This window comes from Hyperolius riggenbachi, chromosome 10 (assembly GCF_040937935.1).
Source record: "Hyperolius riggenbachi isolate aHypRig1 chromosome 10, aHypRig1.pri, whole genome shotgun sequence".
NCBI classification, from domain to species: domain Eukaryota; kingdom Metazoa; phylum Chordata; class Amphibia; order Anura; family Hyperoliidae; genus Hyperolius; species Hyperolius riggenbachi.
The window spans coordinates 24,296,741-24,314,408 of NC_090655.1; the positions used below are offsets into that span (position 1 = coordinate 24,296,741).

The following is a 17,668-nucleotide window of genomic DNA, read 5'->3' on the forward strand; positions in this document are numbered from 1 at the left end:
GTGTGGACTCCCTGCATCTCTCCTCTCCTATGTGGACTCCCTGCATCTCTCCTCTCCTGTGTGGACTCCCTGCATCTCTCCTCTCCTGTGTGGACTCCCTGCATCTCTCCTCTCCTGTGTGGACTCCCTGCATCTCTCCTCTCCTGTGTGGACTCACTGCATCTCTCCCCTCCTGTGTGGACTCACTGCATCTCTCTCCTCCTGTGTGGACCCCCTGCATCTCTCCTCTCCTGTGTGGACTCCTGGACCCTGCATCTCTCTCCTCCTGTGTGGACTCCCTGCATCTCTCTCCTCCTGTGTGGACTCCCTGCATCTCTCTCCTCATGTGTGGACTTCCTGCATCTCTCCTCTCCTGTGTGGACCCCCTGCCTCCTTCTTTCTCTCTCCCTCTCTTGTTTTTACCCCCCTGTCTCTGTGCTGCTGGGGGGCGGGGGGCAGTGACGCGCTGAGGAGTGGTCCGGAGTCCCGATGCCCAGGCGCTCATTATTGGTCTGCACTTTGCAAGACCCGCCTAACCAAAAGTGAAGGGAGGTGGGGAGAGAAGCCGGAGCCCCCCGCAGCTCTTGTCCATCTTCCTGCAGCACGGGTGCGGTGTGTGTGCCGGGGGCTGCCGGGGATCGCCCATCATCTCCCCGGACTGTCGGGACAGCAGCTGGAGAGAGCATGGTACAAGGTACGGGCTGCCCATTGTCTGCGCCGCGCATGCTGCTGCTGCTGGGGGGCTCTGCAGGAGGGGGTGACCGGCTGCTGCTGCTGGGGGGCTCTGCGGGGTGTGACCGGCTGCTGCTGGGGGGCTCGGCTTTGTGCTCCGATATACACCCATTTATATGTATTATATATCTCATGTATGGCAGTACAGAGCTCTCATTGTGCCAGGCTGGGGCTGCAGTCAGTGACATGTATGGGGGGATCAGATTAGGGGGTGACTTCTACCACCCCTCCTGGGGGTACAGCAGAGGGCTGCAGGCATGAACTTTCTGCCCAGCCCTTTGTGTCAGCTGGATGTGACCTTGCCTACAATTGCCAGTCCCCTGTGCCTGGGGATATTATGCTGTGTGCTAAATAAAATGTACTATATTAGAAATGCTAATTACTGACGAGCTGGGAGCCCCATGGATGGAGAGCCACATTAGGATCAGGTGGGATGTGTTTTTTCGGACCCTGTGGAGGGTGTGTACTGCACATGACCTGATTGTAAGGCACACACATGCCATTGATGATTCACTGAGGGACAAAATGTTCTATGATGTGTATAACTTGCCTACTACTACTACTACTACTACTACTACTACTGTATAATAATATACTATAGCCACACACATCTTCCTACCTGTCCATCTCTATATATGTCATCACACAATAATGTATATACATACACACAATATATATTGCCTCCCGATTTAGCAACGATCAGAAACTTGATCAGAGAGTGATGGATTCTTTCCACGCACAGCACAACGATCCTGAAAATCGATCGAACCACCGCGTTTCACCGCTCCATGCCGTGCAAGCGATCACCTACTGCCCACACTGATTGAAATTTTCTGTACAGTTGATCGACAGTTCAGATCCACTTTATTTGGAAATAAAGAAAATAAACAGGACTGTGAATTTGGTACGAAAATCATCCGACTCCTCCGTTTATGAAACCTCCAAATCCAGGTACCCAAAATGACTTTGACTCCGAGTCCTTAGCCTAATACGGGTGAAACTCGAAAAATTAGAATATCGTGCAAAAGTCAGTTTGTTTCAGTAATTTAACATACAGGGTGAAACTAATATATGAAATGGGAACCTTTAGCAGGTGTTTTGGGTAAATTAGCTTATTAGAGTCTGACACTTTGAGCCCAGAATATTGAACATCTTAACAATAGTCCAATGGTCTGAGGTTTTGCTTTTGGGGTTTTCATAAGCTGTAAGCCATAATCATCAACATAATAACAAATAAAGGCTTGAAATATCTCGCTTTACATGTAATGAATGTGTATTTCATATATTCGTTTCACCTTTTAACCACTTCCCGACCGCTGTATATACAAATGGCGGCCGGGAAGTGGACCCCGCAAGGACCGCCGTATTGACAAATGGCGGCGGTCCTTGTAGGGGCATGGGCGGAGCGATCGCGTCATCAGTGACGCGATCCTCCGCCGGCGCCTGTCACCGCTCACCCGCCGCAACATCCCGCCGGCCATACGGAAGCGCCGGCGGGATGTTAACCCGACGATCGCCGCATACAAAGTGTATAATACACTTTGTAATGTTTACAAAGTGTATTATACAGGCTGCCTCCTGCCCTGGTGGTCCCAGTGTCCGAGGGACCACTAGGGCAGGCTGCAGCCACCCTAGTCTGCACCAAGCACACTGATTCCCCCCCCCCCCCTGCCCCAGATCGCCCACAGCACCCATCAGACCCCCCCTACCCACCCCCCAGACCCCTGTTAGCACCCAATCACCCATCAATCACTCCCTGTCACTATCTGTACACTCTTTTTTGTTTTTATCCCCCCCCTGCCCCCTGCTCCCTCCTGATCACCCCCACCCCCACCCCTCAGATTCTCCCCAGACCCCCCCACCCCATGTACTGTATGCATCTATCCCCCCTGATCACCTGTCAATCACCTGTCAATCACCCCCTGTCACTGCCACCCATCAATCAGCCCCTAACCTGCCCCTTGCGGGCAATCTGATCACCCACCCACACCAATAGATCGCCCGCAGATCCGACATCAGATCACCACCCAAGCGCAGCGTTTACATCTATTCTCTCCTCTAAACACCCACTAATCACCCATCAATCACCCATCAATCACCCCCTATCACCACCTGTCACTGTTACCCATCAGATCCTAATCTGCCCCTTGCGGGCACCCAATCACCCGCCTACACGCTCAGATTGCCCTCAGACCCCCCCTTATCAATTCGCCAGGGCATTATTTACATCTGTCCTTCCCTGTAATAACCCACTGATCACCTGTCAATCACCCATCAATCACCCCCTGTCACTGCCACCCATCAATCATCCCCTGTCACTGCCACCCATCAATCAACCCCTAACCTGCCCCTTGCGGGCAATCTGATCCTCCACCCACACCAATAGATCGCCCGCAGATCCGACATCAGATCACCTCCCAAGTGCAGTGTTTACATCTCTTCTCTCCTCTAAACACCCACTAATTACCCATCAATCACCCATCAATCACCCCCTATCACCACCTGTCACTGTTACCCATCAGATCAGACCCTAATCTGCCCCTTGCGGGCACCCAATCACCCGCCTACACGCTCAGATTGCCCTCAGACCCCCCCTTATCAATTCGCCAGTGCAATATTTACATCTGTTCTCCCCTGTAATAACCCACTGATTACCTGTCAATCACCCATTAATCACCCATCAATCACCCATCAATCACCCCCTGTCACTGCCACCCATCAATCACCCCCTGTCACTGCCACCCATCAATCACCCCCTGTCACTGCCACCCATCAATCACCCGCTGTCACTGCCACCCATCAATCAGCCCCTAACCTGCCCCTTGCGGGCAATCTGATCACCCACCCACACCAATAGATCGCCCGCAGATCCGACGTCCGATCACCTCCCAAGTGCAGTGTTTACATCTGTTCTCTACCCTAAACACCCACTAATTACCCATCAATCACCCCCTGTCACTGCTACCTATCAGATTAGACCCCTAGCTGCCCCTAGGGCACTCAATCACCCGCCCACACCCTCAGAATGCTCTCAGACCCCAGCCCTGATCACCTCGCCAGTGCATTGCTTGCATCTATTCCCCCCTCTAATCACACCTTGAGACACCCATCAATCACCTCCTGTCACCCCCTAACACACCTACCCATCAGATCAGGCCCTAATTTGCCCCGTGTGGGCTCCTGATCACTCGGCCAAACCCTCAGATCCCCCTCAGACCCCCTTCCGATCACCTCCCCAGTGCATTGATTGCATCTATTTTCCCCTCTAACCACCCCCTGAGACACCCATTAATCACCTCCTGTCACCCCCCTAGCACTCCTATCCACAGATCAGGCCCAATACAACCTGTCATCTAAAAGGCCACCTTGCTTATGACCGGTTCCACAAAATTCGCCCCCTCATAGACCACCTGTCATCAAAATTTGCAGATGCTTATACCCCTGAACAGTCATTTTGAGACATTTGGTTTCCAGACTACTCACGGTTTTGGGCCCGTAAAATGCCAGGGCGGTATAGGAACCCCACAAGTGACCCCATTTTAGAAAAAGACACCCCAAGGTATTCTGTTAGGTGTATGACTAGTTCATAGAAGATTTTATTTTTTGTCAAAAGTTAGCGGAAATTGATTTTTATTGGTTTTTTTTCACAAAGTGTCATTTTTCACTAACTTGTGACAAAAAATAAAATCTTCTATGAACTCGCCATACACCTAACGGAATACCTTGGGGTGTCTTCTTTCTAAAATGGGGTCACTTGTGGGGTTCCTATACTGCCCTGGCATTTTAGGGGCCCTAAACCGCGAGGAGTAGTCTAGAAAACAAATGCCTCAAAATGACCTGTGAATAGGACGTTGGGCCCCTTAGCGCACCTAGGCTGCAAAAAAGTGTCACACATGTGGTACCGCCGTACTCAGGAAAAGTAGTATAATGTGTTTTGGGGTGTATTTTTACACATACCCATGCTGGGTGGGAGAAATTTCTATGTAAATGGACAATTGTGTGTAAAAAACATCAAACAATTGTCATTTACAGAGATATTTCTCCCACTTAGCATGGGTATGTGTAAAAATACACCCCAAAACACATTATACTACTTTTCCTGAGTACGGCGGTACCACATGTGTGGCACTTTTTTACACCCTAAGTACGCTAAGGGGCCCAAAGTCCAATGAGTACCTTTAGGATTTCACAGGTCATTTTGCAACATTTGGTTTCAAGACTACTCCTCACGGTTTAGGGCCCCTAAAATGCCAGGGCAGTATAGGAACCCCACTAATGACCCCATTTTAGAAAGAAGACACCCCAAGGTATTCCGTTAGGAGTATGGTGAGTTCATAGAAGATTTTTTTTTTTTGTCCCAAGTTAGCGGAAAATGACACTTTGTGAAAAAAAACAATTAATATCAATTTCCGCTAACTTGTGACAAAAAAATAAAAACTTCTATGAACTTACCATACTCCTAACCGAATACCTTGGGGTGTCTTCTTTCTAAAATGGGGTCATTAGTGGGGTTCTTATACTGCCCTGGCATTTTAGGGGCCCTAAACCTTGAGGAGTAATCTTGAAACAAAAATGACCTGTGAAATCCTAAAGGTACTCATTGGACTTTGGGCCCCTTAGCGCAGTTAGGGTGCAAAAAAGTGCCACACATGTGGTATCGCCGTACTTGGGAGAAGTAGTACAATGTGTTTTGGGGTGTATTTTTACACATACCCATACTGGGTGGGAGAAATACCGCTGTAAATGGACAATTGTGTGTAAAAAAATCAAAAGATTATTTCTCCCACCCAGCATGAGTATGTGTAAAAATACACCCCAAAACACGTTGTACTACTTCTCCCGAGTATGGCGATACCACATGTGTGGCACTTTTTTGCACCCTAACTGCGCTAAAGGGCCCAAAGTCCAATGAGTACCTTTAGGATTTCACAGGTCATTTTGAGAAATTTTGTTTCAAGACTACTCCTCACGGTTTAGGGACCCTAAAATGCCAGGGCAGTATAGGAACCCCACAAATGACCCCATTTTAGAAAGAAGACACCCCAAGGTATTCCGTTAGGAGTATGGCGAGTTCATAGAAGATTTTATTTTTTGTCACAAGTTAGCAGAAATTGATTTTAATTGTGTTTTTTCACAAAGTGTCATTTTCCGCTAACTTTTGACAAAAAATAAAATCTTCTATGAACTCACCATACTCCTAACGGAATACCTTGGGGTGTCTTCTTTCTAAAATGTGGTCATTTGTGGGGTTCCTATACTGCCCTGGCATTTTAGGGGCCCTAAACCGTGAGGAGTAGTCTTGAAACAAAATTTCTCAAAATGACCTGTGAAATCCTAAAGGTACTCATTGGACTTTGGGCCCTTTAGTGCAGTTAGGGTGCAAAAAAGTGCCACACATGTGGTATCGCCGTACTCAGGAGAAGTAGTAGTATGTGTTTTGGGGTGTATTTTTACACATACCCATGCTGAGTGGGAGAAAGATCTCTGTAAATGGACAATTGTGTGTAAAAAAAATTAACAAATTGTCATTTACAGAGATATTTCTCCCACCCAGCATGGGTATGTGTAAAAATACACCCCAAAACACATTATACTACTTCTCCTGAGTACGGCAATACCACATGTGTGGCACTTTTTTGCAGCCTAACTGCGCTAAGGGGTCCAAAGTCCAATGAGCACCTTTAGGCTTTACAGGGGTGCTTACAATTTAGCACCCCCCCAAATGTCAGGACAGTAAACAGACCCCACAAATGACCCCATTTTGGAAAGTAGACCCTTCAAGGTATTCAGAGAGGGGCATGGTGAGTCCGTGGCAGATTTCATTTTTTTTTGTCGCAAGTTAGAAGAAATGGAAACTTTTTTTTTCTCACAAAGTGTCATTTTCCGCTTACTTGTGACAAAAAATAATATCTTCTATGAACTCACTATGGCTCTCAGTGAATACTTTGGGATGTCTTCTTTCCAAAATGGGGTCATTTGGGGGGTATTTATACTATCCTGGAATTCTAGCCCCTCATGAAACATGACAGGGGGTCAGAAAAGTCATAGATGCTTGAAAATGAGAAAATTCACTTTTTGCACCATAGTTTGTAAACGCTATAGCTTTTACCCAAACCAATAAATATACACTGAATGGGTTTTTTTTTTAATCAAAAACATGTTTGTCCACATTTTTCGCGCTGCATGTATACAGAAATTTTACTTTATTTGAAAAATGTCAGCACAGAAAGTTAAAAAAATCATTTTTTTGCCAAAATTCATGTCTTTTTTGATGAATATAATAAAAAGTAAAAATCGCAGGAGCAATCAAATAGCACCAAAAGAAAGCTTTATTAGTGACAAGAAAAGGAGCCAAAATTCATTTAGGTGGTAGGTTGTATGAGCGAGCAATAAACCGTGAAAGCTGCAGTGGTCTGAATGGAAAAAAAGTGGCCGGTCCTTAAGGGGTAGAAAGCCCTAGGTCCTCAAGTGGTTAAGTTGTATTACTGAAATGCCGGTTAATAGACATTTGCACAATATTTAAAGGGATACTTAAGCCAATGTAAAAAAAAACTTACCTGTGGCTTCTACCAGCCCCCTGCAGTTATCCCATGCCCTCTGTCACTCACGGATCCTCCTGTCCCCCACCCCAGCTAGTTTTCTTTCACGTAGCCGCCTTTGCGCTTCTGTCCGCAATAGCAGATGGAAGCACAATGGAGAAGCGTGGCCAGGCGCGCAGTAAGCCTGTCAGTAAAAACAAAACTAGCATAGCAAAGTTAGTATTTGGAGGCTGCCATATTTATTTCCTTTTAAACAATACCGGTTGCCTGTCAGCCCTGCTGGTCCTTTTGGCTGCAGTAGTGTCTGAATAACACCAGAAACAAGCATGCAGCTAATCTTGTCATATCTGACAATAATGTCAGAAACACCTGATCTGCTGCATGCTTGTTCAGGGTCTATGGCTAAATGTATTAGAGGCAGACGATCAGCAGGACAGCCAGGCAACTGGTATTGCTTAAAAGGAAATAAATATGGCAGCCTCCGCATACCTCTTACTTCTGTTCCTCTTTAGTAAAATAAAGGCCTAGAATCCCAGTTTTTCTACCCACTCGTATATTGAAGGGACCCTGAACAGACCTATTAAAAGCAAATCTGCACTTACCTGGGGCTTCCTCCAGCCCCCCATAGGCCGCGAGGTCCCTCAGTGTCCTCTGGGTCCTGTCCGTGGTCCCACTGGCGGCCCAGTTAGTGTAGCGACTTCAAGCAGTCGTGAGTGCCTGCGCGGCATGTCCATGCACCCGATTTGATGACGTGCCAATTGTCATAAGCCTCCTGCGCATGTGCGGTCCTTGAAAAAATGAACGCGTAGGAGGCTTTTTTTAGCTGTGCGGATGGACCAGCGCAGGAGCAGTTGTTCATGACTTGCTGCGTAACAGGGCCGCCAGCGGGACCTAGAGGGCTCCGAGGGACCTTGGGGGGGGGAGAGATGGGGGCTTGAGGAATTCCCAGGTAAGTTCAGATTTGCTTGTTAATGCTCAGGGATATTTCATTCTTTGCTTTGGGGTGGTAAAGTATCACGATATACATATAATGCATGTGTGATGAATACTGCAGATTCTACTTGGCCGATAGCCAATCAGATTCAAGAGCTGGCCATCAATTAACCAGCAGCTGGCAAATTTACCAGATGTCAGTCCGTTAACCTGCAGTTTCCAAATCTGCCCCAGCAAATGTGATTCCAGCTCTGAACTGAACTTGGCAGATTTTTTTTCACAAGTATAATTGTATGTATATGTATGTATGTTGTGTGAGTATGTATACACTCCTTGTGAATAACGGTCAGTAGATAGTAGTAAGGATTCTTTGCAGTAAGTGGACAGAGACTCAATACTCCAGCAGTGAGGCTTCATTCACACCTAAAAGGCAACGTTTTGCATTTTTGTGCGCTGTTTCCCCCCTCCCGGCGCTCCACTGTGCGTTGCGTTTATTATTAAAAGCACTTTTCTAAGCTCTTTTCAAGAGCTTTTTTTCAGTCACTCCCTGACGCAAGTCAGGAAGTGAACTCTTTGAACCGGAAAATAATAAATACAGTGTATCTTTTCTTTAAAACGCAAACGCCATCGCCCCACAAAGCGATTTTGTGAGTGGGTACTTTTCCGTTAGCCGGGCGCATCCGGCAGGTGGCGCTAATTACATTTAAAGTTCAGATTAACACAAAAGTGTTAATGTAACCGCTTGTCGGCAGATGGCGCTAATTACATGAATACTTGACGTCACTTAAAATGTTAATGTTGCCGAATGTATAGTGCCGGCCAAATGTATATTAAAAAAGGGAGTTCATTAAATGACAAGCCGGCGGCAATGTAACAGATAAAGCCGCCGGCTTCGGCTCTCGCTCTCCTCCTATCTTGCCCTCTCTCCTATACAATACCGGCAGCCCTGGGGGGGGGGGGGGGGACGACGACATGCATGTCCCCCCAGAGTGGTTCGTCGCAATAAAACAAGCAGGATTCCCTGCCGCGACGAACGACTCTGGGGGGACACTCATGGGGGGAGGAGAGCGAGAACCGAAGCCGGCGGCTTGATCTGTTACATTGCCGCCGGCTTGTCATTTAGTTAACTCACTTTTTTAATATACATTTGGCCGCAGCGAGCCGGCCACTTCAAACACTATACATTCGGCAACATTAACATTTTAAGTGACGTCAAGTATTCATGTAATCAGCACCACCTGTCGACAAACGGTTACATTAACACTTTTGTGTTAATGTGAACTTTTAATGAAATTAGCGCCACCTGCCGGATGCGCCCGGCTAACGGAAAAGTACCTGTGAGTGTTTAGCACTCTTCCTATACCTTCCATTGAGGCAGAATCTCCTCAAAAATGGTCCAGGCACCGCTTTGCCGACCGCAACCTTCTCATAGAGATTCATTGCACAAGTGTTTTGGGGCGATTTTGAAAATCACCCTCGAAAAAGGGCAAAAAACGCCCCTAGATGTGAATGAGCCCTAACAGGAAGTTGATATTCATCAGTTTCCCAGCAATGAGCAGGATTCACAATGCTTTTTCCCTTTTTTCATCTGTTTTCATCTTATCTACCTGTTACATTTTTAAGCTCCCCAAAAGTAAAAATATAATGTAATTAAGATAAGAAAAGTCATATTGAAATGAAGTTAATCAGGAACAACTTACTTTGAGTGATTGTTTTGCTTTAAAAAATGTGCCGACAGGTTTATTTTGTGCTGAAAGGTTAGTTTTGTGAATAGAGCCCAATGGCGGGCTCTATATATAGGCTGGAGATAATGGAATGTGGCACTTGCAGTGTAGCAGTATGCCCACTACACTGATGCCCCACTGGCTTTAGTCAGGCCGAATCTCAGCAAAGGGGATACATGTAGATGTTACATAGTTACACATAGTTATTTTGGTTGAAAAAAGACATACGTCCATCGAGTTCAACCAGTACAAGGCCTCGTTCACATCAGGGCCGTTTCTGTGCGCTTTACAGCGCACTGCCCTGTGCGATCAGCAAGGTATTTACTTTCCCATGTAACTAAATGTAGCTGGTTCACATCTATGCGCTGCGCTGAGCAACATTACAGAAACGTAGGGTTGCATGCATTTCTGTGCGCTGAGCTGGAAAGCGCACATCAATGCAAGTGAATGGGTGCGCTTTTTTAGCGCATAGAAGCACGTACAAGCGCATAGAAGCGCATGCGTTTTTTACCCCTAATTGGAGAAAAAAATACATTTACATACAAAAACAAAGTTTTATTGACAACTGCTGCTGGTACAACAAGCAAAACGTGCTTTAAAGAAGTGCAGCGCAACGCACAGAAACGTGCACCAAAGCGCGCACAAGCGCATGCGTTTTTTACCACTCGCTTTCACGCGTTTTTCAGAGCAGCAGATGTGAACGAGGCCTAAAGTACAACACCAGCCTGCTCCCTCCCATATCCCTGTTGATCCAGAGGAAGGCGAAAAAATGTGATTTATTTATTGTATTTATAAAGCGCCAACATATTACGCAGTGCTGGACATTAGTTTAGGTTACAGACAATATTTAGGGGTGACAAACAGCAATATGACAATACAGGAATACAAGAAAGACCAGATCACACAGCACAGTATGAGTGCCAGGCAATGCTTAGTCACTGGAGGGGAGCATGGAGATTAGGCAAGTTAGGTTCACTCAGATGCATAGCATGGGTGCACGGTAATGGAGGTGCAGGATCAGGTAGGACACAAGAGGAGGAGGACCCTGCCCAAAGGCTTACAATCTAGAGGGAGAGGTAGGGGGACCAGAGTTCAGCTGTGGGTTTAGAGCACTTGTGAAGGGTAGTAGGCCAGAGTGAAAATGTGAGTTTTGAGGGCCTTCTTGAAGATGCCCTAATGGGTGGAGGTAGGGAGTTCCATAGTGTTGGAGCAGCTCTTGAGAAGTTCTGGAGACGTGCATTAGATTGGGTGATGCGGGGGCAGTCAGGCGAAGTTCATTGAAGGATAGGAGTGAGTCCACTGTACCCAGTCATGAGCTTTCTTGTGCTGTGGTTCTGCAGTGCCAGTTATATGCAATGTGAGGGTGTGAGATAGATCTATATAAGACCGCTTAATGGTTTTGAAACAGAATTAGTCTTTTTATACTCCTTGTGCTACGTACACACATGCGACAACGATCGTTCGTTGAGAACGACGAACAAACTTTTAATTGATGAAAGAACGACCTAAGTAAAGTTAGTTTTAAAGGGAAGGTTCAGGGAGGGCGCTTAAAAAATAAAAATCAATTTCCACTTACCTGGGGCTTCCTCCAGCCCGTGGCAGGCAGGAGGTGCCCTCGCCGCCGCTCCGCAGGCTCCCGGTGGTCTCTGGTGGCCGACCCGACCTGGCCAGGCCGGCTGCCAGGTCGGGCTCTTCTGCGCTCCAAGGCCCGGCACTTCTGCGTCCCACGCCGGCGCTCTGACGTCATCGGACGTCCGCCGGGCTGTACTGCGCATGCTCAGTAGTTCTGCGCCTGCGCAGTAGAGCCCGGAGGACGTCCGATGACGTCAGCGCGCCGGCGTGGGACGCAGAAGTGCCGGGCCTTGGAGCGCAGAAGAGCCCGACCTGGCATCCGGCCTGGCCAGGTCGGGTCGGCCACCAGAGACCACCGGGAGCCTGCGGAGCGGCGGCGAGGGCACCTCCTGCCTGCCACGGGCTGGAGGAAGCCCCAGGTAAGTGGAAATTGATTTTTATTTTTTAAGCACCCTCCCTGAACCTTCCCTTTAAATTGTGTGTAACGATCTGATCGTTAGAACGAACGTTACATCACGTAAAGCAACTATTGCGCTTGCGTATAAAAATGAGAAGTTTCATGGAGAAATAGCGAAATGCGCATGTCAAGCCTAGTGCGAACGACCGTTTCCAACGATGTACTACTTTTGCAAACGATCGTCGTTGGTAAAAATCCGCCAAGCTAGATCGTTCGCTTTTAACGATCTAGCTCGTCCGTCGTTAGACTTAATGATCGTTGGTTGCTTTTCTTTAAACGATCGTCATTTGAAACGATCGGGGAACGATCGTTTCAAACGACTCTAGTCGCATGTGTGTACGCACCTTTGGAGTGTCTGCTAAGGGACTGCTTGGCATTTGACATTTGATTGACCATATGTGTTGTGCTGCAGACTGTATAAAACAATTGTGCACAGGTTGATTTGCGTAATGCTGCCCATACAGGGCACACCTTTTCATTATATATATATATATATATATTTTTTTTTTTTTAGGTCAGATAATTTCATTCAGTTATTGCGTTAGGACAGGTTGGAAAAACTTTTGTATTCAATCTATTGGATTTTTATCGAACAAACTGGATAATCATTCGTTCATTCTTGATTTAAAAAAGATTATTTTTGACTTTCATTCGCTACAATTGTTTTGGTCAAATGGGAAAATCAAACGTTTTTATTGTATCGTTTATGGGAACCATTAGCCTGATAAACGTTTTTCTGCAGCTTAATCTTTTCTGTATATGTGATTAAGTTATTGGTTTTGATTAAACCAAGTACTATCCCAAGTAGATGCAAGCAAAGGGAGCCAATCTTGTGTAGCAGATCAGTACTGTTGGAATATACAGTATGCATGCAATAACGTTAATGCTTAAACTGTGTGTATGCTACATAGCCACAGGGTGGCACTGTGCATTTTATCCATGTTCAGTGTAATGTACAGTTGAGCCACTCTACTCTATATTGTTTTGTGTGTTTTCTTGTTTCCTTCCAGTGTGTGAGATGTCACGTTACTATGTTGTAGTGATGGGAATTCCGGCTCTTCTCAGAGAATCTGCTCTTCTGAATCGGCTCCCATTAAAGAGCCGGCTCTTACGGCTCTCAATCGGCTCTTCGTTAAATATGGCTAGACACCAATCAGAATCGGAGTAAAAGCCCCGCTCCCGTCTCCATGACCACTCCAGACTGCTTCTCTGACTGGTGCAATCCCTCCTGCTACTGCTCTGCTCCGCCCCATACACTCCTACAAGCTGTGAGAGGAGGACTACATCTTCCAGCATGCCTCAGCGCCCTTTATTACAGACCAAAGCAGGGCTGTGTGGGGGGGCTGAGGCATCGGCTCTTTTGAATCTGAGAACCGGCTCTTGTCGTTCGCGAACGACCCATCACTACTATGTTGCTGTGATCACATGGTGATGTACAATTCAAGCCTTCCTTACTAGTCGCTACTGACCCGTTCCTGTGCAATAACGGATACATCTGCCTACGAGTACAATATGGATGCATATAAGGCCCCGTTCACACTTGCGTTTTGGCATGCAAACGGACCGGATCCGGATCAGATCAGGACCTGATCCGGATCAGAACCGTACGGTTCCGATCCGGATCCGGTCCGTTTGCATCAGGCATGCATCAGGCTGCCATCCGGATCCGTGTGGTAAAACCAGCAAAATTACTATAAAAATTGTTGGGGTCAGCAGAAGGTGCACCTGGTGCACCTGTAGAATCAGGTCCTCCGCTGTAGGCCTCACCTCCACCTCCGACATACTGCCAAACAGCTCCAGCACGTTAGTCACTGCTGCTCCACTGCTGCCCATGTGTCCCCATCCGAAATGGCCGCTAGAATACGCATAGGAAGTGGGGTATAACGTCAGGTGTTTGTATCCTGTGTGTTCTGTGCTTTCCGTTCCCCATAGGTTTCTATTTCCGGATGGTGCAGTCAGGCTCCGGTCCGGGTGCGTGGGCCGGATGATCCGGACCCGGAAAATAGCGCATGTTGGATAAGTGTCCGGAGTCCGGATCCGATCCGGCTCCGTTCTGTACGGAACGTACGCATGTGAACGTCCACATAGACTTTGCATTGCTATGCGGAGCGTACGTTCCGTTTGTACAGTATACGGTCCGGATCCGATCAGGCGGATCCGGACAGGGAACGCTAATGTGAACCAGGCCTAAGACAAATAATCTAGTCACAGGCATGGGTTACCAGTGGACAGCCACCTTGAAGTGCCTAGGCAAGACTATAAGGCCACTCCCATTCAGAAACCCCTTCCATCTTCCACTGGCATCTTCTGCAGCACTTTATAGAATACATAGTCCTATTACTGTCGGTCAGAGGAGCTCACAATTTAATATCTACAATATTATGCATTTATATAGCACTGGCATCTTCTGCAGCACTTTATATAGAGTACATAGTCCTGCCACTGACTGTCCCTACCATAGTCCTAGTCTAATACTCTACCCTATTATTATTCTTCAGCACTTTTAAAGAGACTCTGTAACACAAAAAAAAAGTATCTCTGGGGGGTACTTTCCGAGGCGTCCCCTGTTTTCCTCTTTCCCACGGTGGTCTCTCTATTCCCCTCCGAAGCCACAGCCGACATATAGTCAGGTTGTGGCGCGGACGCAGTAGTGCCGGCAATATTTACCTTCCCCCGTCTCCAGCACTGACGCAGTAGCGGCTCTTGGCTGGGAATCAGGCCGATCCCAATCGAGTCCGCTCTACTGCAGAGGCGACTTGTGCTTGCGCAGTAGAGCGGACCTGACTGGTATTGGCTATTTCCGCCTGATACCGAGCCCAGATCCGCTACTGCGCCAGTGCTGGAGACGGGGAAGGTAAGTATTTAGATGGCCGCCGTTTGGAGGGGCCCAGCAAGATCACTGTGGGACTGAGGAGGACAGGGAAGCCTCACTAGGATCCAGAGGCTTCTCCCTTCCGAGGTAAGTACCCTCAGGGGCACTTTTATGTGTTACATGTTTTCTTTAAGACAGTCAGTCAGTGACATGACTGTACTCAGTAGAGGAGCTTACAATCTAATACTACCATAGTCAGTCTCAATGTCCTATGATATTATTATGTATTTATATAGCACTGACATCTTCTGCAGCACTCTACAGAGTACATAGTCATGTCACTGACTGTCCTCAGAGAAGCTCACAATCTAATCCTGCCATAGTCATAGTCTAATGTCTTACCATATAATTATAATGTGTTTATATAGCACTGACATCTTCTGCAGCACTTTACAGAGTACATAGTCAGGCCACTAACTGTCCCTTGAGGAGCTCACAATCTAATCTCTACCATAGTCGGTCATTGTCTTGTGCTCTTATTGTATTACAATGCCAAATTTTTAGGTTGAAGCCAATTCACCAATCTGTATGTTTTAGTGATACAAGAGGAAACTGGAGTACCCGTAGGAAACCCTCACAAACATGAGAAGAACATACAAACTCTATGCCCCAGATTTGAGTCGCAGACCCCAGCACTGCAAGGCGAAAGTCCCATCCATTATTCTACACTCCTCTCCTCCAGTATCGCATGGCAAACACTGGCAATCCAGCGCAGGAGACTTTGGCGAAGCCGGCGCCACCATGGACCGTAATAGGAATTACGGTTATAGCGGCGCACAGAGTGTACCTTCGGTGCCATCAGAAGACAGAGCTGAAGTTACTTTTAAAACACTGTAATTCGGCCGCCAGCAATAGCTGGAAGCCGAATTACATTATTCCCCACCATCCACGTGGACCTGGAGGGGGAATAGTAATTAACATCGCCGGGAACTTGTGCAGAAGCAGGATAAGCCACACAGGCTGTATCCTGCGCCCAAGTCTCCCGGTGGCGATTCCTCTCGTACGCGTCTCACGGCCCCTCCTCTTCTGTTTTACCAAGATCTACATGTCCTAAATATGAATAATGTTCCTCACATCATCTGTATGAAGATCTTCACCTCTGGCCTCAGACAGGTCACCTTGACAAAGTCACAGAATAGAGAAACCCGTTGTAAGTCGCCGCTCACTGACTTGTCTGCCTGGTGAACGATCAGAGGCCGGGGTTCCGGGCACTTCCTGCCATGTGGCGGTACAAGCGCTAATCTGATTGTTCCAGCAGAACATTGAGGTGGGAGATAAGGAGCGGTGGGAGTTCATGTGCTGATTCCATCGTCTCATGTCACCGAGGGGGGGCTGCGTTCTTGGGCTGGGAAGTGGCTGCATCCTTATCTGTTGTGACAAATCGCTTGTCAGCGCCGGGAGAGAGAGCGCAGAGTGTAAGACATAATCACCGCGAATGTCAGGCCCGCTCTGTGACCGATGGATGATTCACCTTGGACCAAATGAAACGGCCGGTTTAGATCAGTGCCGCCATCGCTCTTGTGGGATCAGTGACATTTAACTGATCGGCGGGGGGAAATGAATCCGACACTTCAGAAAACCGCACTAGAACGCTTTGCAAATGAAGCTCCGGGCTTGCAAATGTCACCGCTTCGCTTTTTCGTAGCTAATTTGTATGCATCGGCGTTCTGTTTAATACGGTGATAGGCTTCTAGAGAACGCTATTTATCTGGCTCCAATTAAGGGTACAATTCCTATTTGCTGTCCATCCCGTTTATGAAAAACATTCGTATTCCGCTTCTCGGTGCAGTTCAGCTGCAGATTATGGTCTGAAGAGGGGTTTTGTGTCTCTGGGGGCATCAGATGGATATATGAATGAGCTTTATTTCAGAATACAGCAAAGTCCCCGGCATCCGGCACCGTTGGGGATTGCCTGTTGCCGGATACATGTGCTTGCCAGTTGCTTGAGCAACTGGCTGAAAAATCACCACCCTTCCCCACAAGTGCTAAATAAAATACTCAGTGTCCAGCGCCGTCTTCCTTCCTGTTGCTCGTAGCGGCTTTCCGAGGTCCTCCATGCATGGCTCCCAGCCTGTCACATGACTCATCGAGCCATGGTGTGTATAGCACCTGACCTGCATCAGGTCACATGACCTAGAGGGAGCTCTGCACATACGCCAGAAAGCCACTAGGAGCGACAGGAAGGCTAGAAGGCTGCGCTGGACACTCTGAGAGTATTTTAATCACTGGAAACGGAAACCCCCCAAAGCACAGTTCCCGTTATGCCCTCAGGCGTGCTGGTTAGTTGAGACTTCTAGTTGCCTGTGTTCTGGATAATAGAGACTTTGCTGTACTTCCAAGGTGGAACTCCGAGCAAAAACAAAGTTCATTCCTAAAGAGGCAATGTGGGGTATGTTGGTTTTTTGGCACAGAGTTACCAGCACTGACAATTAGCCCCCAATAGGCTGCCTTGGAAACCAGGTTTTATAGTGGCTGGATAGTGTACTGGTTAAGGGCTCTACCTTCAACATAGACCAGGGTTCGAATCCTGGCCAGGTTCAGTACCTATTCAGTAAGGAGTTCAAGGCAAAACTCCCCAACACTGCAGGGTAGCCTCTTGAGTGGCCCCCCAGTGGCTGCAGCTCTTGAGCGATTTGAGTCCGACAGGAGAAAAGCGATATACAATTGTTTGCATTATTATTATCATCATCATCATCATTCCGGATCTTGCAGTTACTATATTGTATATATGCACGTTGGTGGTGGGGCAGTGTAAGATTTACTGTGACTTGTTTTTAATTAAAATGTGCTTTCACTATATCCAGACATTTTGACTCTTAGATTGCTACCCAAGACCCTGTCTTCTCGTTTGACCTTGATT

General features: G+C 47.4%; 1 protein-coding gene across 2 annotated transcripts in view; it reads left to right on the forward strand.

Annotated features, from left to right (window-relative positions):
- Positions 1-516: 516 nt before the first annotated feature.
- CTBP2 (C-terminal binding protein 2) overlaps positions 517-17,668 on the forward strand; it is a 176,689-nt gene continuing 159,537 nt past the window's right edge. For both annotated transcript variants that reach the window (XM_068258281.1, XM_068258282.1), the window contains exon 1: positions 517-673. Coding sequence is in view for 1 of the 2 variants with exons in the window: in XM_068258282.1 (XP_068114383.1) it covers positions 664-673 (10 nt within the window). In the remaining variant the exon portion in view is untranslated. The remainder of the gene's footprint in view (positions 674-17,668) is intronic.